The sequence below is a fragment of the Leucoraja erinacea genome, chromosome 20 (genome assembly GCF_028641065.1).
Source record: "Leucoraja erinacea ecotype New England chromosome 20, Leri_hhj_1, whole genome shotgun sequence".
Classification (NCBI taxonomy): Eukaryota; Metazoa; Chordata; class Chondrichthyes; order Rajiformes; family Rajidae; genus Leucoraja; species Leucoraja erinaceus.
In genome coordinates, this window is record NC_073396.1 from 7,952,104 (window position 1) to 7,975,199 (window position 23,096).

General features: G+C 46.0%; 1 protein-coding gene across 2 annotated transcripts in view; it reads right to left on the reverse strand.

Annotated features, from left to right (window-relative positions):
• Nucleotides 1-299: 299 nt before the first annotated feature.
• pla2g10 (phospholipase A2 group X) overlaps nucleotides 300-23,096 on the reverse strand; it is a 34,513-nt gene continuing 11,716 nt past the window's right edge. The window contains exons 2-5 of one of the 2 annotated variants that reach the window (XM_055651149.1): nucleotides 15,907-16,061; nucleotides 13,858-14,020; nucleotides 5,152-5,258; nucleotides 300-837 (exon numbers count right to left, since the gene is read on the reverse strand). In XM_055651149.1, the coding sequence (XP_055507124.1) occupies nucleotides 698-837; nucleotides 5,152-5,258; nucleotides 13,858-14,020; nucleotides 15,907-15,946 (450 nt within the window). In that variant the 5' untranslated portion in view covers nucleotides 15,947-16,061 and the 3' untranslated portion in view covers nucleotides 300-697. Of the gene's footprint in view, nucleotides 838-5,151; nucleotides 5,259-13,857; nucleotides 14,021-15,906; nucleotides 16,403-23,096 lie in introns of those variants that run through there. The other variant, XM_055651148.1, reaches the window with a different exon arrangement.

The window sequence follows — 23,096 nt, forward strand, 5'->3', positions numbered from 1 at the left end:
CAGCGTAGGTTTACAAGGTTAATTCCCAGGATGGCGGGACTGTCATATGCTGAGAGAATGGAGCAGCTGGGCTTGTACACTCTGGAGTTTAGAAGGATGAGAGGGTATCTCATTGAAACATATCAGATTGTTAAGGGCTTGGGCACGCTAGAGGCAGGAAACATGTTCCCGATGTTGGGGGAGTCCAGAACCAGGGGCCACAGTTTAAGAATAAGGAGTAAGCCATTTATAATTGAGACAAGGAAACATTTTTCTCACAGAGAGTGGTGAGTCTGTGGAATTCTCTGCCTCGGGATTCTCTGCAGGTTCTCTGGATGCTTTCAAGAGAGCTAGATAGGGCTCTTAAAAATAGCGGAGTTAGGGGATATGGGGAGAAGGCAGGAACGGGGTACTGATTGGGGCTGATCAGCCATGATCACATTGAATGGCGGTGCTGGCTCGAAGGGCCGAATGGCCTGCTCCTGCACCTATTGTCTATTGTCTAATTTCCTGTGATCCTTGGTTCACAGGATGCAAAGTGAACGTATTTTTCTGTACAATATTTTTTTGGTTTTAGCTCAGTTTATTGTCATGTGTATCAAGGTACAGTGAAAAGCTTTTGTTACTGACTCCTTATACCGAGTTAAATCAAAGCTAGTTTCATGCTCAGACATAATTAACAATTCACAATAGGCATTGATTTTTCTCTCCCAAGGCCTTAACACTTCGGCCTTGAATAGCCACAAAGGAAATTGGGCCATAACGCATATCTGTTCTGGTAGTTCGCCCTCTTTAAGCATTTTGATAGCACCACATCACATTCACAAATCTTCTTTTCACATCTGGTATTGCGTTCCCCTGTAATAAAATATAATATCATTACTTACAGGGTCATAGGATCATAGAGTCATACAACGTGGCCCCATCTACACTAGTCCCACCTTGGCCCATATCCCTCCAAACCTATCCTAGTCATGTACCTGTCCAAATGCCTCATCATAAAAGATATGATAGTATGTACCTCAACACCCTCCTCCGGCAGCTCGTTCCATACACCCACCACGCTTTGTGTAAAAGAGTTTCCCCTCGGGTTCCTATTAAATCTTTCCCCACCACCCCCTCACCTCACCTTAAAGCACTCGTTGCTGCATAGTTTGTGTTCTAGACTTCATTGATGAAGTTTGAATCAGGAAATTGTACAATCAAACCTCACACCATCTATCGCTTGTTGGAGGTCCTTAATGCCACCTCCACTCCCTCGCTCCACAAAAGCAACAGAGCCGCACAGCGACGCAACTGCCTCACAGCGCCAGAGAACCAGGTTCAATCCTGACCTCTGGTCCTATTCCCAGGACTTTATACACATGGAGCCTTAGTGTCAGACAGCACGGAAACAGGCCCTTCAGCCCAACTTGCCTATGTGCACCAGGATACCCTATTGAGGACTAGCTCTAGACCAAAGGCAGTGGTTTTGCCCGCAACAGTTCTACAGACTCGGTAACGCCCACAGATTTGTATTCTGCATTATTTTGTCAAAGTGTGCACCCGTGAATGTTGGTGCTTTTCCTGAAGTAGTTCATGTTTCCATTGATTCACCTTTCCTTCAGTTGGTGGCAACCCTTGTTCAATCATATTTAGCATCCAAACGTCGTGAACCATCGTACAAATGATTGCAGACACGACGCCAGAGAACCAGGTTCAATCCTGACCTTGGGTGCTGTCTGTCTGCGTGGAGTTTGCACGTTCTTTTAACATTTAACATTTAAGACAGACTTGCATAAATGCTTAATGCTGCTTTGGGCACAGTGATGGGTTGATACAAGGAACCGCAGACATTGGTTTACAAAAAAAAATACACAAAGTGCTGGAGTAACTCAGCGGGTTAGCCAGGGTGTGCGGAGAACGTGGATAAGCGGAGTTTCGGGTCGGGACCCTTCTTCGGACTGAAGTACTGCAATTGAGTTACTCCAGCACTTTGTGTCTTTCTTTAATGATTTTTAACCAGGTACTTGATGGTTTACAAAACACCAGTTTTGCGCCCCACAAGAGTTTGGATTCCAATTTATTGGGCCCCATTTTCCTTAATATGGTTAAAATCCCACTCAATATCTCTGCCTATTTTCATAGAACATTTTTACTTTATGACATTCACCAACATTTACGTATATCAATTCATCTGCAGGACATGTATTTGGCACACAAGACGATACTTTTACTTTTACACATGTTTTACAGGTCAGCATGTGTTCCTGATTACAGAAGGTGAAACAATATCCATTTTACCTTTTGAGAGGTTACTAATATTATGGTTAAGTCCATATATCTCTGCTCTCTTTGAAATACTTTGACTTGCACAAGAAATAAAAGTGAGTTCTGAGTAGATTATTAAGAGATACAGTACAAGCTTAATAAACCATGGTAACCTGGGTTGCAGAAATAAACTTAAAATATGCAGCCAAGATCAAGTCATGCTAGAGAATTTTAGGTCAATGACCATATCTTTAATATTAATTTAACTGTTGGGTACAGTAACTTCTTCAAATCAATTATTTGATATCATTAGTACTTCTTGTTCAACAACAATCAGAAGTTTAGCAAAAGCGGACTAAGAAAAAAAACCATTTGTTCGTAAGAATGTTTGGAAGAAGACCTTTTATGGTTAGATCCCTTGCTTGCTGTAGAAGTGTGAAAAGATGTGCTTTTTGAATAATGTGCAGATGCTGGTTTAAACCAAAGATAGACGCAAAAACTGGAATAACTTAGCTGGTCAAACAGCATCTCTCGAGAAATGGAATGGGTGGCATTTTGGGTCGAGACCCTTCTTTAGACCCTGAAGATCTGAAGAAGGGTCTCGACCTGAAACGTCACCCATTCCTTTTCTCCAGGGATGCTGTTTGACCTGCTGAGTCACTCCAGTGTTTTGGGTCTATGATATTTGAATAATTGCATAGTTGAAACAGTAACAAGTTCTTCCAAACAGTCTGCATGTTCATGCTCTTTTGGAGTGCCCAAGCCCAGTTTGGATATGATTACAGTTCTTTCTCTTGGGTACTGAATGCCCTTTTCACTACTCATCACAATAAACTCAATGAACCAAAACAATTGTGAATGTTGTACGCGGTATTATCTTAATGTTCTAACTGTGCCTCTACATAACTCGTTCATTCATAGCATCCATGTTATGAGATCAGTCTCAAGGACTAATAAGGGAATCAAATTCCATTGGACATTAGACTGCAAGCGTTTCCAATCATCCCGCCTCTTCCAGCACATTGACGCAAGCCCATTACTAATGAAGCGTACTAATAATGTCAGAGTCATAGTGTGGAAACAGGTCCAACCTGCCCACACCGACCAACATGCTCCATCTACACTAGTCCCAACTGCCCGCATCTGGCCCATATCCCTCCAAACCATGTATTTGTCCAAATGTTTTTTAAACTTTCTGATAGTACCTGCCTCAACTACCCCCTTGGGCAGCTTGTTCCATATAAATACCACCCTCTGCGTAAAAAAAGTTGCCCCTCAGGTTCCTATTAAATCTTTCCCCCCTCACTTTAAACCAATGTCCTCTGGTTCTTGATCCCTCTACTCTGGGCAAAAGACTCTATTTACCCAATCTATTCCTCTCACTATTTTATGCACTTCAATAAGATCACCCTTCATCCTCCTGCGCTCCAAGGAATAAAGTCCTAGCCTGCTCAACCTCTCCCTACAGATCAGGCAACTTCACCCTATGTTTGATTAGCAGATAGGTGGACCAAGGATAGAGATTGAAAGGAGACAAAAGGGTGTCAGATATTTAATGATTAATGTTTAATGTTTTATGTGTCATTCCTAACTGTCACTATGTTATGTTGTCATTTGTGGGCGGAGCACCAAGGCAAATTCCTTGTATGTGAATACTTGGCCAATAAACCTATTCATTCATTCATAAGGAGAGAAGGGGAGTGAAATGTAAAGTCAGAAGGTGGGATGTCGACAGGGGTGGATCGAGGGGGAAAGAGGGGCAGAATTGTGGGAGAAATGGATATGTACCAGGGTGGAGGAGGGGCACAGCAAAAAGAGGAAGGGGAAGGGGGTTGTTACTGAATCAAGGGCCAGAAGCAGGTCAGTAAGATATGACGGCATACAGACAGACAGTTTGAAGAAGGGTCTTGACCTGAAACATCACCCATTCCATCTCTCCAGAGATGCTGCCTGTCCTGCAGAGTTACTCTGGCATTTTGTGTCTATCTTCGGTGTAAACCAGCATCTGTAATTCCTTCTGCAGTTCCTTCTGACATTTCATCACCTGGGTGGGCTATGTGTGTCATGTGACCCCTGCAATTTTCAGCAAGTACCCATTACTGTTCCCTGTCTTGGACTTCTTAGAGATACAGCATGGAAACGGGCCCTTCGGCCCACCCAGTCTGTGCCGACCAGCGATCACACATACGCCAGTTCTAACCTACACACTGGAGATAATTTTGCTGAAGCCAATTAACCTACAAACCCACACATCTTTGGAATGTGGGAGGAAACCAGAGCACCCTGAGAAACCCCACGCAGATCACAGGCAGAACGGGCAAACTCCGTACAGACAAGCACCCGTAGTCAGGATCGAACCCGGGTCTCGGGCACTGTAAGGCAGCAACTCTACCTCTGTGCCACCCTAAATTTACAAATTGGTGCTGAAACATCGGAGTTGAACCAGGGACCTCACACACTATCAATCACCAGGACCTGGTCAATGATGGACAAAAAGGTCAATGATAGCTACCAAACATATAAACTCACCAACTATTGAGTGTTGGGTTCAATTGGAAGACAATGATGCAATAGACAATAGGTGCAGGAGTAGGCCATTTGGCCGTTCGAGCCAGCACCGCCATCCAATATGATCATGGCTGATCATCCACAATCAGTACCCCATTCCTGCCTTCTCCCCATATCCCCTGACTCCACTTTCTTTAAGAGCTCTATCTAATGCTCTCTTGAAAGCATCCAGAGAAAATAGACAATAGACATACATGCACGCGTGTAATACTGGCTTCTGAAATTTGTTGGGCCTGGCTTATTTGCTAGTTTCCCGGTACACTGCATACTTCAAGCCTCTCGCACTCCCACCTTCCGATGATTGTTTCCCGCAGTGCGATGCCCCCTTTCAGAGCTACCTTGTCAAATACTCACCACAGCTCGGTGTAGTTCTGTAGCAGGACCAGCTGTAGCAATCAGACTTGGGGTGACAACCAGCAGACTCCGCTCTCCCATAACAGCAGTCATGATTAAAGCAGCACCTTAAGGAGCAAAGAAGGAAGAGATGAAGGAATCAGTAAATAAATGACTGGGTGCTTTGTTTAACGTGACAATGAGGGACAAAACACATTGCTAAACGGCTCAGCAGTAGATAATTGCCATTGGGCCAAAGGTATAGAAGTGTGAAAACGTACACACCTCCGGTTTCAGGGACAGTAATCTTGCACTAAACGTTATTTACGTAATTCCATCATGTATCTGTGCACTGTGAATGGCTCGACTATAATCGTGTATTTCCGCTGACTGGTTAGCACACAACAGAAGTTTATTTACTGTACCTCAGTACACGCGACAGTAAACTCAACTCAACAATTTGTCCATTTCTTTAATTAAAATGCAAGCCCAAAGAAACAATTGGGAAGTGATCTTTATGTGCATTACTCTCTGTTTCAAGAAGATTTTCAGAGATGCTGCCTAACCTGCTGAGTTACTCCAGCATTTTGTGTCTTTTAATTTGTAGACCAACATCTGCTGTTACTATGAAACTGAAGAAGGGTTTCGACCCGAAACGTTGCCTATTTCCTTCACTCCATAGATGCTGCTGCACCCGCTGAGTTTCTCCAGCACTTTTGTCTACCTTCGATTTTCCAGCATCTGCAGTTCCTTCTTAAAACACATCTGCTGTTACTTTTACAGGTCTATCCCTTGCCTGGCTTTGTCCTGACCCCACCTCTCTTCCAAATTTATTTCCCCTGTTCTAAAATCAGTCTGAAGGTCCTGACTAAAAACATCACTTATCCGTGCCCTCCAGAGGTGCAGCCTGACCCGCTGAGTTACTCCAGCATTTTGTGTGAATCTTTGGTGTAAACCAGCATCTGCAGTTCCTTATCACTTGCCAGGCTTTGTCCTGCTCCCATCTCTCTTCCGGCTTCCTATCTCCTACTACAAAATCGCTCTGAAGAAGGGTCCCGACCAAAAACCTCACCCATCCATGTCCTCCAGAGATGCAGCCTGACCCACTGAGTTACCCCATCATTTTGTGCCTTTTCCTGTGTCAGCCATTGTGGTAGAAAGCATCATCATACAAGATACAAGATACAAGATAAATTTAATTGTCACGTGTGCCAGATGGCACAGTGAAATGAATTCCCATACAGCCATACAAAAAAAATAAACAGGACTCAACACACTATAGAATTCAACACAAAACATCCCCACACAGCAGAACCAAAGTTTCCCACTGTGTGGGAAGGCACCAAAGTCAGTCTCTTCCTCCACTGTTCCCCGTGGTCATGGTCTCCCCATGCCCTCCGCAGTTGCAGCTACGGGCGGCCCGATGTCCAGGGCCGCTCGCCGGGATGATACCAGTCCGACGTCGGGGCTGCGGGACGTCCTCAGCGGCGTGGACACCATAGTCGGCCCCCTCCTACCGGAGTCGGCGGCTTCCAAAGTCCGCAGGCCGCGCCGGGTGGAGACTGCTGCTGTAGGCCCTCTGCAAGGCGCCCCAGGACTCCTCGTTGTTGTGCAGCGCCGCCCGCGTTGGAAGCTCTCCGCACCAGAGCTCCACGATGTTGGAGCAACGGCCCAACGCTCCGGAGGTCCAAACGGCGACCCAGGTAGGCATCGCCCGCTCCGTGGTGACTCCAGCGCTGCGCCGCCGCTGTAGTAGCCCTGGTCCGGATCCCGGTCCCCGGCAGGAAAGGCCGCTCCGATCCAGCTGGTAGGCCGCGAGGTGGGGGGCGAGGACGCGACTCGGAGAAATAGTCGCGTCCCCGCCAGGAAGAGACTGGGAAACGGTTTCCCCCTTACCCTGCCCCCCTCCCCCACATAGAAAAGTAAAAGTTTCCCCCTAAAACAGACTTTAGACTAACTAAAAATAATTAAAAAGATGGAAATGACAGACAGGCTGTAGGTAGAGGCTGCTGCCAGGGCAGCGCCCCTAGTGGTCCGATTTAAGTTTAAGGAAATATGGATGCAGTTAAAAAGAGTGCGATCATTTCAAAAACAGAATAACATAAGGTCATAAGTGATCGGAGTAGAATTAGGCCATTCGGCCCATCAAGTCTACACCATTCAATCATGGCTGATGTATCTCTCCCTACTAACCCCATTTTCCTGCCTTCGCCCCATAACCTCCAACACTTGTACTAATCAAGAATCTATCTATCTCTGCCTTAAAAATATCCACTACCTTGGCCTCTACAGCCTTCTGTGGCAAAGAATTCCACAGATTCACCACCCTCTGACCAAAGGCATTTCTCCTCATCTCCTTCCTAAAAGAATGTCCTTTCATTCTGAGGCTATGACCTCTAGTCCTAGACTCTCCCACTAATGGAAGAGTATATTCTATCCAAGGATGGATATAATTGTATCTTAAGATGAACCTTTCGATTTCACCGTATGGTATCTTAAGATGAACCTTTCGATATGGATGGTGAGTTTTGCTTGCATTTAGAGGACACATGGATTTCAAACAAGGCTGTTTATTCCAATGCAGAGAATTTGTCTATATACTGTACAATAATACTTTATTAGCCAAGTATGTTTTGCAACATACGAGGAATTTCATTTGCCAAGTCAGTCATACAAATAAAAAGTAATGGAACACACAAAATACATTTTAACATAATCGTCCACCACAGTGACGCCTCCACATTCCTCACTGTGATGGAAGTCAAAAGAAAAAGTTCAACATAGAAACATAGAAAATAGGTGCAGGAGTAGACCATTCGGCCCTTCGAGCCTGCACCGCCATTCAATATGATCATGGCTGATCATCCAACTCAGTATCCCGTACCTGCCTTCTCTCCATACCCCCTGATCCCCTTAGCCACAAGGGCCACATCTAACTCCCTCTTAAATATAGCCAATGAACTGGCCTCAACTACCCTCTCTGGCAGAGAGTTCCAGAGATTCACCACTCTCTGTGTGAAAAAAGTTCTTCTCATCTCGGTTTTTAAAGGATTTCCCCCTTATCCTTAAGCTGTGACCCCTTGTCCTGGACTTCCCCAACATCGGGAACAATCTTCCTGCATCTAGCCTGTCCAACCCCTTAAGAATTTTGTACGTTTCTATAAGATCCCCCCTCAATCTTCTAAATTCTAGAGAGTATAAACCAAGTCTATCCAGTCTTTCTTCATAAGACAGTCCTGACATCCCAGGAATCAGTCTGGTGAACCTTCTCTGTACTCCCTCTATGGCAATAATGTCCTTCCTCAGATTTGGAGACCAAAACTACGCAAAACTGTACACAAGTAGAACCTCCCTGCTCCTATACTCAAATCCTTTTGCAATGAAAGCCAACATGCCATTCGCTTTCTTCACTGCCTGCTGCACCTGCATGCCTACCTTCAATGACCGGTGCACCATGACACCCAGGTCTCGCTGCATCTCCTCCTTTCCCAATCGGCCACCATTTAGATAATAGTCTGCTTTCTAGCATAGTAAAAGTTCAATCTCTTCCCTTTAAGACGAAGGTGCGAAAAAACTTTTTCACCCAGAGAGTTGTGAATTTGTGGAATTCCCTGCCACAGAGGGCTGTGGAAGTCAAATCACTGGATGGATTTAAGAGAGAGTTAGATAGAGCTCTAGGGGCTAGTGGAATCAAGGGATATGGGGAGCAGGCAGGCATGGGTTATTGATTGGGGACGATCAGCCATGATCACAATGAATGGCGGTGCTGGCTTAAAGGGCCGAATGGCCTCTTCCTGCACCTATTTTCTATGTTTCTATGTTCTCCCGCGGTTGGGAGGCTCAAGCCTTTCGTTGAATGGACGGTCTTGACTCCCTTAGCCAGCAGCGTTTGGGCCCTCCGCATCGGGGCGATCAAGCTCCTGCATCGGGGGGGAATGTCAGCTCCCCGCGCTGAGAGATCGGACCCCGGGTCGGGGCTTCTCAAACCTGCTGCGTCGTTGGAGCTCCCGACATCCATGGCCTCCCCCGAGACTACGAGCTCTTGATGGTAAAGTCCGCAGGCTGCGATTGGAGAGCGATCCCAGGCAAGGGATCGGCCCCGATGGTAAGTCCACGCTTCGCGGTGGGGCTCCAAACCTTCAGCTCCACGATGTTAGGCTGCAGAGCGATCGGAGATACCACCCGGAAAACAATCGCATCTCCGGCAAGGTAAGAGATTTTAAAAAATGTTTCCCTCGACCCCTTCCCACTATCCCCACATAAAACAAACTGCAGAACATTTACATAAACTTTTTAAACGCTAAAAATAACATAAATAGACGGGAAAAAACAGACAGACTGTTGGCGGGGCTGCCAATCGTGTGGCACCCCCTGGTGGTATGTAGGTGGTACACATGCGTATATGCCAACATTTGCAGACCAGATGACTTGTTTACATAACTACATACAAATACAACACTAATCTCCGGAGTTTAGAAAAACAGTGTAGGATAGAGATAACATTACAGAACTAGTAGTCCAGTGGCCCAGCACTGATTAAGAGGTAAGAATTCCAATTCTGTCATGATTGCTTCTAAATTTAAACCAAATTAGTATCAGAAGTGGTGACAAAGCAACTAGTGGATTGAATTGATCAGCGGAAAGAAATATTCTCTTTCTGCCAAGTCTGTCAAACCAACTGTAGTTTGATCAAACCACAACTACTTTAATGGCCTAAAAATCTATTCAGTTTATAGGGGTGAAACGAGAAGACATTTCTATACGGAGGATAGACACAAAGTGCTGGAGTAACTCAGCGAGCCTGGCAGCATTTCTGAATAGGAGGAATGGGTGACGTTTTGGGTCGAGACCCTTCTTCAGACTGAGGGTCAGGGGAGAGTGAAACGAGAGATATGGAAGGGTAAAGTGTGAAAACGAGAGATCAAAGGGTTCATGTTTCATGTGCAGGATTTTACTGAGGCCAATTAGATTGAAGATTGAAGATTGAAGAGAGTTTATTGCCATGTGTCCCAGATAGGGCAATGAAATTCTTGCTTTGCTTCAGCACACAGAATATAGTAGGAATAAATAAATACAGAAAAGAACTGATCAGTGTGACCATATGCTAATGAATATATATATAAACACATATAAATAAAGAGATATGGTGCAATGGGCTATTAATGATCAGAGTTTTGTTTGAGTTGAGTTTAATAGCCTGATAGCTGTGGGGAAGTAGATATTCCTGAACCTGGATGTTGCAGATTTCATGTTCCTGCACCTTCTACCTGAAGGCAGCGGGGAGATGAGTGTGTGGCCAGGATGGTGTGGGTACTTGATGATGCTGGCAGCCTTTTTGAGGCAGCGACTGCGATAGATCTCCTCGATGGTTCAGAGCCGATGATGGACTGGGCAGTGTTTACAACTTTTTGCAGTCTTTTCCTCTCCTCCGCGCTCAAGTTGCCTAACCAAGCCACGATGCAACTGGTCAGCATGGTCTCTACTGTGCACCTGTAGAAGTTCGAGAGAGTCCTCCTTGATATACTGACTCTCCGTAATCTTCTTAAGATCTTAAAGATAGCGGAGTCAGGGGATATGGGGAGAAGGCAGGAACGGGGTACTGATTGGGGATGATCAGCCATGATCACATTGAATGGAGGTGCTGGCTCGAAGGGCCAAATGGCCTACACCTGCACCTATTGTCTATTCTCAGGAAGTAGAGCGGTGGTGCAGTTGTGGAGAACTCCAACGGCTGCACTTGACCAGATCGACCCTGCAATGCTGCCATGACAACGGGCCTTCACCGCCCGGTTAAGAAACTGCACTTAAAGCAACCGGGACTTGAAGATTTCACCAAATCCGGCCGACTCTTGTACACTGTCTCCGTGTACTATTTCTGTACGCTTGTACTGTAGCGGTAGAGGTGCTGCCTTACAGCGAATGCAGCGGCGGAGACCCGGGTTCGATCCCGATTACGGGTGCTGTCTGTACGGAGTTCGTACGTTCTCCCCGTGACCTGCGTGGGTTTTTCTCTGAGATCTTCTGTTTCCCCCTACACTTCAAAGACGTACAGATTTGTAGGTTAATTGGCTTCGTAAATGTTAAATTGTCCCTAGTGGGTGTAGTATGGTGTTAATGTGTGGGGATCGCTGGTCGGCACGGACCCATGAAGGGCCTGTTTCCGTGCTGTATCTCTAAACCTAAATCTATGATAGTGGGTGTAGGATGGTGCATTGAAACATTAGGAAATGTGCGGGGATTGCTGGTCGATCTGCTGCATGGACCCAGTGGGCTGAATTGGGGCCTGTTTCCGTGCTGTATCTCTGGGAGGCAACTAAACTAAATCTATGATGTGCTTATGTATAGTAGGACTTGTACAGAACTGCATGCAAAAATGCTTTTCACTGTGCCTCGGTACATGTAGCAATAATGTTGCATTGAAACATTGAACCACCCGGAATGAGGAAACCCCGTGGCACAGGAAGAATGTGAAACCTCACACACACAGAGCAGATACGACCTTGTGTTCAGCTTAAGGCCCTGGAGTAGCTTCATCCCAGGATCTGCTGTCTGGGTGGTGGGACCAATACCAGCCCGTCCCACTGCCAGATAGCTGACACTGATATGTTTCCCACCAGTGAGGAGGTATGTGTGCACTATTGGGTTTTGGAGGAGGCAGGTGTCCCACCAGTGAGGAGGTATGCTTTGGCAAGTAGGCAGGTTTGTGGCAAGTATTCAGTAAGGAGGGATAAAATCATTGGAGAGACAGAGTGGACAGCTATCTGCAGAGCCAAAAGTTCGTGTACAATTTTTTTTCTGTCAGCTCACCTCGAGCTGTCAGCAGGTAAGGGGTTGGTTTTGAGGTTCACATAAATCCAGGTTCAGATACATCAGCCCACAAAGCCATTAGAAATGGGAAAGTCCCCTGATTCTAAGTTGACTGCAGTTAGACGTTACTTTAGACTTTAGACTTCAGTGGTGGGAAATTAATGGAAAAGAACTGAGACAATATATATAAGCCCCTTGGAACAGTCAACATGGATTTGTGCCAAGTCTGCTAACTTCGACCAACGGTCACCGTGTACACTACGGTTGTGCAGCGGTACTGTTGCAGATGATACTTCAGGGAATTGTGGATAATATTTAGGAGCTGCTGCCTTATAGCGAATGCAGCGCCGGAGACCCTCAGGGGTTCGTTCCCGATCTACGGAGTTTGTACGTTCAAAGTCCCCGTGATCTGCAGTGTTTAATGCTGATAAATGTGAGGTCTCTCCGAGACAAATCTTCGGTACAGTTCCTAACCGCAGTTCCTTGAAGGTGGAATCCAAAGCCGTGCAAGTGAGTATAGAATAGGTTAATTGACTTGGGTGAAATGTGTACAATTTGGTCGCCCATAGGAAGGGTAGAGAGAGTACAGAGGACTAGCCTGGGTTTCAAATAAGTAAAGAGGGGAGTTCGCTTTGGTCTCCGCAGAAGGTTAAGGGGGGACCTGTAGACAGAGTTGATGTCTGAGAATAGGGAACTCTATGATCCAGGACAGAGTTTTGGTAACCTAGGGGGGCCCACGGGCCGAATGATCCCAGTGGAAGTGGTGGAGGCAGGTCCATTGGTATCATTTAAAAATAAATAGGCATATGGATGAGAAGGGAAAGGAGGGTTATGGTATGAGTGCAGGCAGGTGGGACTAAGGGGAAAAAAATTTGTTCGGCATGGACTTGTAGGGCCGAGATGTCCTCTTTCCGTGCTGTAATTGTTATATGGTTATAACTGCAGCCAGTCCTGGGGCAGGGGACCTGGGAACTGCAGCCCGTCCCGGGGAACCGAGGGATCTGGGAACTGAAAAACACGTGAAAACTAATGCGAAAAACATAGAAACATAGAAATTAGGTGCAGGAGTACGCCATTCGGCCCTTCGAGCCTGCACCGCCATTCAATATGATCATGGCTGATCATCCAACTCAGTATCCCGTACCTGCCTTCTCTCCATACCCCCTGATCCCCCTAGCCACAAGGGCCACATCTAACTCCCTCTTAAATATAGCCAATGAACTGGCCTCAACTACCCTCTGCGGCAGAGAGTTCCAGAGATTCACCACTCTCTGTGGGAAAAAAGTTCTTCTCATCAACAACACCTAGTGTCACACTAGTTAGTATGTATTATTAGTATGTACTATTACTAATTTATATATCATTAGTATGTATTATTACTAATTTAGTTTGTATGTATTATTATTACCTCCATTTATTGTATATGGCGATAGATGTGGCTCGCCATCCGCTCACAGACATGGGTCCCGGCCCCCTATGCAGAACAAGGTTGCCGACCCCTGCTCTAAACACTATACTACACACACTAGGGAAAATTTACAATTTGTGGACTCGGTGGACTGGTTTCCACATTGTATCTTTGAAAGTACTTGTGTACTGATTTAGTTTAGAGGTACAGCACTGAAACAGACCCCTCAGCCCACCGAGTCTGCGATGACCAGTGATCGCCCCATACACTAGCACAATCCTACACACTAGGGACAATTTACAGAAGCCAATTAACCCACAAACCTGTGCTCCCTTGGAATGTTGGAGGAAACCGGAGCACCCGGAGAAAACCCACACGGTCACAGGGAGAACGTGCAAACTCTGTACAGACAGCACCCGTGGACGGGATCGAACTGGGGTCTGTGACTCTGTGAGGCAGCCACTCTACCGCTGCAATTATATATAAAAGGAAAGTTCGGGAATCTTCCTCACCAATCTGTGCTGTCCCGTGGCCAGCCTTTCCCTCCGAGTCCACAGTAACAACCGTACACCAAGTAGGAGAATATTCGCCCTGTGCTACATCGAAGCATACCGGCCAGGTCGATGATGCTTCGTGGCTGCACCTTGCCATGTGGGTCCATGGATGTGGTAGGCACTGGATCAAGATCAAAACACAATTACATCCTCACATGATGAAGTTTAGTTTAGTTGAGTTTAGTTTAGAGATGCTGCGCGGAAACAGGCCTTTCGACACACGTAGTCCACGCCGACCAGCAATCCCCGCACATTAACGCTATCCATCCTACACACACTGGTGACAATTTACATTTACACCATAACAATTAACCTACAAACCTGTACGTCTTTGGAGTGTGGGAGGAAACCCGGATCTCTGAGAAAACTCAAGCTGGTCGTGGGGAGAACGTACCAACTCCGTATGGACAGCACCCGTAGTCGGCTTCGAACCCGGGTCTCTGGCGCTGAGAGCGTTGAAAGGCAGCAACTCTACCGCTGCGCCACTGTGTTTAGAGATACTAAACCAGATTTTAGTACAGAGATATAGTGTTGAAACAGTCCACTGGGTTGTAAGCTTCCCAGATGAGATGTGAGGTGCTGTTCCTCCAATTTGTGTGTGGCCTCACTCTGATTGTGGCAGTGTTTATCAATGGTTTAGGGTAACGGACACAAGCTCAAACATAGGCGAGAAGTCAGGAAAATCTTCATTCAACATGTAATAGACGTGTTAGAATTTCCAATAACTAACAGCAGGTCAGGCAGCATCTGTGGAGGGAATGGATAGGAGACGTATCGGTGGAGGTGGTTGTGACCCAAAATGACTCCCATCCATTCCCTCCACAGATGCTGCCCGACTTGCACAGTTACTCCAGCGCACTGTGTTTTATTGCTGTGAAAATCAAGTTCAGCTTATGTTCGTCATCGTTCCCAGTTTTAAAATCAAAATTTGGGAACATTCAGTTATCAACCAGTTATGTCATCCATTTGAAAATGTCTCCATTATTGTTGACAACTCCGGTTAAACTCCTGCCCAGATTACGCTACAAAATGCATCCTCTTTTTCTTAGTTATCAACTTCCTTTTTCTGTTAGTACTTTAAACGCAGCATCACTTAGAAGTATTGTATCTCGTAGCAGTCTTAGTCATCAATTCTCACCAGATACATAAGTTCATAAGTTGTAGGAGCAGAATTCGGCCATTCAGCCCATCAAGTCTACTCCGCCATTCTAACATGGCTGATCTATATTTCCCTCTCAACCCCATTCGCCTGCCCCCTTCTCCCCATAACCCCGGACACCCGTACTAATCAAGAATCTATCAATCTCCACCTTAAAAAATACCTATTGACTTGACCTCCACAGCTTTCTGTGCCAATTAATTCCACAGATTCACCACCCTCTGACTAAAGAAATTCCTCCTCTTCTGCTTTCTAAAGGTGTGTCCTTTTATTCTGAGGCTGTGGCCTCTGGCCCTGGAGTTTTCCACTAGTGGAAACATCCTCCCCACATCCATTCTATCCAGACCTCTATCAAGGTAAATGAATAAATTGAAACCAAAATGAGTCAAGTACAAGTCATATGAATATTGATTTCTGTAACTTCAAGTAACAGTATTTCATATTTTGTTTTGGCAGCTTACAGCCCAGTGGTATGATTATTAATTTCTCTAACTTCCAGTAACCCCGACATTCCCTCTCTCTCCATCCCTCCCCCTCCCAAGTCGTACCAACTTCTCGCTTTCACCCCCAAACAGCTAACAATGGCCTGGTTGCTTTATCATCGTTACCTTTTATCCATAACTTTCATACATTGTTCTTTATCTCTCTACATCATCGTTAATATATCTCTCACTTCCCTTATCCCTAACTAGTCTGAAGAAGGGTCTCGACCCGAAACGTCACCCATTCCTTCTCTCCAAAGATGCTGCCTGTCCTGCTGAATTACTCCAACGTTTTGTGTCTATCTTCGATTTAAACCGGCATCTGCAGTTTCTTCCTACACAAAGAGTCAAGTAAGTTCGCATTACCTGATAGTGCTACGAGCAGCCAGAAGAGTGGGGAATCCATGTGAACACAGGCAGCTCTAGGTTCACACTGAGGATAAGGAGCTGCCGGACCTCTGGTTTTCTCAAGTGTTCTTGAACTAATGCCAGCCTCTTCAACCCTCCAGGGACATCATTTCCTGAAAGCAAGCATATAGTAACAGCTCTGTTCAAGTCATATCTTCCAATTCCACGGAGAGACACTCTGGCAATGGCACAGCTCACAGCCACAAAGATTCTGGTGAAGAGCCTTATATTGGGGAAAATAAATTGTAAATCCTAACGTGAACTACAGGGTTATTTAAATCTATCTTTCCTGCAGCGATACAAAACCATCTTTGTGGCAGCACACGCGTTATACGATGTTTCCAAGATTTTATTGTGATTTAAAATTACTTTGTAGAATAGGACGGCACAGTGGCGCAGCAGCAGAGTTGCTGCAATACAGCGCCAGAGACCCGGGTTCGATCCTGACTACTGTCGCTGTCTGTACGGAGTTTGTACGTTCTCCCCCGTGACCTGCGTGAGTTTTCTCCGGCTGCTCCGGTTTCCTCCCACACTCCAAAGCCAAACATCCTGGGGCCGCGGTCTCCAGTAGGAAAGTGCTGAGTGGGCACTACAAGCCGCGGAGTGTGTTTGACCGTCCCGACGTCGGAGTTTGGATCATCCGAACAAGACGGCCTGTGCATCCGGCCGTCCATAATGGCGACTGCAGAGGGTTTATGGCCCCGGCCACGGATGAACAAGGGAGGAGGACTGATTGAAATTTGTTGCCTTCCATGTGGGCTACATCTTCTGGGAAATAGACTGAAATTATCTAAATGCATTTCATATTTACCATTGTCAAAAATATTCCAATCAACAATACTGCAAAGTTTGGAGCTTACCTTTGGAATGGAGATGAGGAGAAATGTATTTGATCAGAGGGTGGTGAATCATTGGAGTTCGTTGCCAGTGACGACTGAGGAGGCCAAGTCATTGGGTATTTTAAAGCAGAGATTGAAAGGTTCTTGATTAGTAAGGGTGTCAAAGGCTATGGGGAGAAGGCAGGAGATTGGGGTCGAGCGGAAAAGAAAGATCAGCCACGGTTGAATGGCGGAGTAAACTTGACGGGCCGAATGCTTTAATTTTGTCCCTATGTCTTATGAACTTATGAACTTATAATTTAACTCCTTATTGATTAAACACACTGGTCACTCGGTAAAGTAGAGATCTTCAAGAGTCAAGAGTGTTTTATTGTCACATGTCCCCGACAGAACAATAAAATCCTTCCTTGCAGTAACACAGCAGGACATGTAAACATGGTACCCAGTAAACAATATCATAAATGAGGGAAAAAAGGTCAGTGTGAACTTTCCACACAACAGTTCTTGCGGGTTCTTATTTATGACCCCAACCTAGCTATTGCCAATGTACCAGCCGAATATCGTGCCCTTAGAGTTCATTAGTTCAAAAGTTCATAATTGATAAAGAGCAGGATTAAAATAATATTAAAAGTAACACAGCATCACGTAACAATGCTACAAATATCCTTCCAGGGTTGCAGAGTGGTGGAACTGGTAGAGCTGCTGCCTCAGAGCGCCAGAGACCTATGTTCGATCTCGACCTCGGGTGCTGCCTGTGTGGAGTTTGCACCTTCTCCCTGTGACCCACTGTGGGTTCCCTCCGGATGCTCCGGTTTCCTCCTATGCCCCAAAGATGTGCAGGTTTGCATGTAATTTGGCCTACGTGGCATTGCCCTCAGTGTGTAGGGAGGGGAAGAGAAAGTGGCATAACATCGATTACTACGAGTGTCGGGTTAATGTGGAGAAGGCAGGAAAATGGGGTTGAGAAGGAAAGATAGATCAGCCATGATTGAATGGCGGAGTAGACTTGATGGGTCAAATGGCTAATTCTGTTCCTATAATTAGTGAACATATGAACATAGAACTTGTGTGAATGGGTGATTGATGGAAGGCATGGACTCAGTGGGCCGAAGGGCCTGTTTCCATGCTGGATCTATCAATTCGATTCAGAATTTAACGCTGAAAAATGTACTGAACATTTCATACTTCAACGTCAATTTTGAACCAAAACATATATAAGAACATAGAACGCAGGAAAGTGCAGCACAAGAACAGGCCCTTTGACACACAATGACTTTGCAAACATGATTGCAAGACCATCTCTCACCTTCCTGCACATAATCCACAGTCCCATATTCCCTGCATCTTCATAAGGTCATAGGAATAGTATTAGGCCATTTGGCCCATCAAGTCTACTCCGCCATTCAATCATGGCTGATCTATCTCTCCCTCCTAACCCCATTCTCCAGCCGTCTCCCAACAACTCCTGACACCCGCACTAATCAAGAATCTATCAATTTTTGCCTAAAAAATCTCCATTGACTTGGCCACCACAGCAAAGAATTCTCCAGATTGACAAAATAAATACCTCCTCATCTCCTTTCTAAAGGTGCATCCTTTTTTTCTGAGACTATGCCCTCTGGTCCTAGGCACTCCCACTTGTGGAAACACTCCCTCCACATCCACTCCATGCCGGCCTTTCACTATTCTGTATGTTTCAATGAGAAAATAGAAAATGCTAGAAACACAGCAGGTCAGACAGATTCTGTTAAGACAGAAAGAGAGTTTATGTTTCAGGGCGGCAAAGGAAAAAAAAAATCCTTGAGGAAATTGTTAGTTTCAGATTGTAGAAAGGATGTGTGTGTGCTGGATAGAATACCTCATTTCAGATTCAGATTCAGATTCAATTTTAATTGTCATTGTCAGTGTACAGTACAGAGACACCGAAATGCATTTAGCATCTCCCTGGAAGAGCGACATAGCAAATGATTTGAATAAATAATAATAAGTAAACGGGGGGGGGGGGTGGTGATTGGCAGTCACCGAGGTACGTTGTTGAGTAGAGTGACAGCCGCCGGGAAGAAGCTGTTCCTCGACCTGCTGGTTCGGCAACGGAGAGACCTGTAGCGCCTCCCGGATGGTAGGAGGTTAAACAGTCCATGGTTGGGGTGAGAGCAGTCCTTGGCGATGCTGAGCGCCCTCCGCAGACAACGCTTGCTTTGGACAGACTCAATGGAGGGGAGCGAGGAACCGGTGATGCGTTGGGCAATTTTCACCACCCTCTGCAATGCCTTCCGGTCGGAGACAGAGCAGTTGCCATACCATACTGTGATGCAGTTGGTAAGGATGCTCTCGATGGTGCAGCGGTAGAAGTTCACCAGGATCTGAGGAGAGAGATGGACCTTCTTCAGTCTCCTCAGGAAGAAGAGACGCTGATGAGCCTTCTTGATCAGTTGAGGTATTGTGGGTCCAAGAGAGTTCATCGGAGATGTTGACTCCCAGGAACCTGAAGCTAGAAACACGTTCCACCTTCGTCCCGTTAATGTGGATGGGGGTGTGCGTGCCGCCTCTGGACTTCCTGAAGTCTACAATGAGCTCAATGAGCATTCAGAATGAGTCTAGGGTTACATTCTTTATAAACATGTTATGGAGTGCCGTATTTCGCTTGGGTAGCTTACAACCCAATGAATTGGCAATGAATTCCACAGATTCACCACTCTCTCATGAAAGAAACTCCTCCTCATCTCCTTTCTAATGATATGTCCTTTTATTCTGAGACCGTGTCCTCTGGTCCAAGACTTCCCCACTCTCTCTACATTCACTCTACCCAGGCCTTACACTCAGATTTTGATTTTGCTCTCTCTCCTCCCCTCTCCCACCCTCGTCATCGTTGCAGTTCCACTGTCATATCCCAATTCGTTATCAGCTCTTCCACAGCCAACAATGGACCATTGTGGGCTCCACCTTTCCTGGGTCATTAATTTGTACCGTACGTTTTCATACATCTCATAGAGTGATACAATGTGGAAACAGGCCCTTTGGCCCAACTCGCCCAATCCAGCCAACATGCCCCAGTTACATTAAATTTACCCCAGGCTGGGAACCCTTGATCTATCCAATCTATTTCTCTCATGATTTTATACACCTCTCTCTATGAGATCAGTTGGGAAGAGTTTTATGCCTGAGAAAATATGTTAACAATAAACAAAATTCCAGCCCTGCACTTGCAAGCTGCCCTTCCCAACAAGTGTTAAGATGTATTGGGATAATATTGCCCAATTCTGGACTAAGCTGATTTTGGAGCACGGTTTTGTTTTTCCATTTGTTGCGCAAACGTTTTATCGGCTTTAGTCTGCAGCGAAGGTTAAGTTAACCTATTCACTGGTTCAATCAATTTAGGTTTGTTTAGTTTAGAGATACAGTGCGGAAACAGACTCTGCAGCCCACCGTGTCTACGCCGTCCAGCGACCCCCACACATTGACACCAACCTATGCCAACAAGGGACAATTTTTACATACACCAAGCCAATTAACCTACAAACCTGTACGTCTTTTGAGTGTGGGAGGAAACCGGAGATCTCAGAGAAAACCCACGCAGGTCACGGGAAGAACGTATAAACTCCGTACAGACAGCACCCGTAGTCGGGATCGAACCCAGGTCTCCTGAGCTACATTCACTGTAAGGCAACAACTCTACCGCTGCTCTATTCAATTACACTTTATTGTCTCATGTACCCAGGTGCAGTGAAATGCTTTGTTCTGCATTACAACCGGGTAAAAACCATACAGCAGTCCTCACCTTGGCTGCACACAAGAGTCGGCACGTTTCTGGTACCGAAAGAGTTACGAGTTAATCAACATTTTGTTTCTCGTAGTAGGCAGCCGCCCGCGGAGTGAGCACCACCAGAAATTGGAGGAGCAGCACCTCATATTCCGCTTGGGCAGTCTGCACCCTAGCGGCATAAACATTGACTTCTCCAATTTCCGGTAGCCATTGCCGTCTCCTCGCCTTCTCAGCTCTCCCTCAGCCCTCTGGCTCCTCTTCTTCCTTTCTCCATTCTTCTCCCCCCCCCCCCCTCACCCTACATCATTCCGAAGAAGGGTTTCGGCCAGAAACGTTGCCCATTTCCTTTTCTCCACAGATGCTGCTGCACCCGCTGAATTTCTCCAGCACTTTTGTCTACCTTTGATTTTCCAGCATCTGCAGTTCCTTCTTAAACACTGCTGAATTTAATGGCAGGTCATTCTTTTAATGTATATTACACCAGTGTTTCATATGTAGACAGAAAGATGACAATACACACATATCACAATTCACACCATGTTTTTGGCTGCTAAACCTCCCCCCTAAACCTCTCCTATCCATGTACCTGTCCAAATGTCTCTTAAACATTGTGATAGTACCTGCCTCAACTAGCTCCTCTGGCAGCTCATTCTATATACTCACCGTCCTTTGTGTAAAAAAGTTACCCCGCAGGTACCTATTAAATCTTTTCCCCCTTACCTTATACTTTAAAAGATCAGCCCATGCATACAAGATACATACATACAAGATACATACAAGATACATTTCATTGTCATTTGGACCCCTTGAGGTCCAAACGAAATGCCGTTTCTGCAGCCATACATTACAAACAAATAGACCCAAAACACAACATAATTTACATAAACATCCATCACATCACTGTGATGGAAGGCCATCCTGTTCTCTTCCTGTTGGAGGCCGCTCCTCATTGCAGCCCCAACGATAACGGAGACCCGACGAGAAAAGGTTGGGTCTCCCGTGCAGGGAGAGATTTAAAAGTTTCCCCCCTCCCTCCCCCCCCCCCCCCCCCCCCCCCACACACACACACACCCCAACAAAAAATAACATAAACATAGACAGAAAATAATAAAACGCGGACGGGCTGCAGAGGCCGCTGCTGACGAGAGTCGCGCCGCCCACCGGAAAGGTTCTTTCTTCCTGCATCAAAGAATAAAGTCCTAGCCTGCACAATAGATCCGGTCCCGAGACCTGGCACCATCCTCGGAAATCTTCTCTACCGTTTCCAACTTGTTGGTGGGTAGTACAACAACAAAAAAAACACTGATTCATACTGACACCATCCCGGACTGACAGATGGGAGGATGAATGCGTGAGAAGGGGGAGAAAGAGCAATTGTATGTCTGGTGGTTGAATCAATCCGTGGATAGAGGCAAATATTCCACACATCCTTGGGCACGAACATTGCTCAATATCCAAAAAACAATACACATAGTTTGGAAATTACAGCAAGGTCTACGAAATACCCAATAATTTACAAGTTATGCGGCACGGTGGTGCAGCGGTAGACATTGCGCCAGGGACCCGGGTTCGATCCCGACTACGGGTGTTTTTCATACGAAGTTTGTACATTCTGTCCATGAATGCGTAAAGCCTGTAAGGTCCGATCATAGATAGTTCGAGGGTCAACAATGAGATAGACAGCAGCTCAGGGCTGCTCTCTGGTTGTGGTAGGATGATTCAGTTGCCTGATAACAGCTGGGAAGAAACTGCCCCTGAATCTGGAGTTGTGTGTCTTCACACTTCTATACGTTTACGGTTTAAGGTCACACAACCAAAGGGATTAATTGTTTAGAGATTGTGGAGTTTAATCCATAAGTGTGAGGTGTTGCACCTTGTAAGTGGAAAGTATTCTTTAAATCTTAGACTTTAGAGATACAGAGCGGAAACAGGTCCTTTGGCCCATCGAGACGGTGCTGACCAGCGATCACCCTGCACACGAACACTATCCTACGCATGAGGGACAATTTACCAAAGCCAATTAACCTACAAACCTGTACGTCTTAAGAGTGTGGGAGGAAACCGGAGCTCCCGGGGAAAACCCACGCAGGTCACGGGTAGAACGTACAAACACCGTACAGACAGCACCCGCAGTCGGGATCGAACCCGGGTCTCTGGGGCTGCATTCACTGTAAGGCGGCAACTTTACCGCTGTGCCACCGTGCCACCCTGTTGGATGGATGGGTTTGCTGCTGTTGGTGCATCCAACTGCTGTTGGATGGGTTTGGAATATAGTTGGAAGCATAGGGATGAGCTAAGGGTGGTGAGTGTGTGGAACGAGCTGCCGGAGGAGGTAGTTGAGGCAGGGACTATCGCAACCTTTAAGAAACATTTAGACAGGTACATGGATAGGACAGGTTTAGATGGATATGGGCTAAACACAGGCAGGTGGGACTAGTGTAGATGGGGCATGTTGGTCAGAGTGGGAAAGTGCCTGTTTCCACTCTGTAAGACTATGACTCTAAATTAATACTCCACAGACATTTTAGATCCTGTTGTGAAAAGAA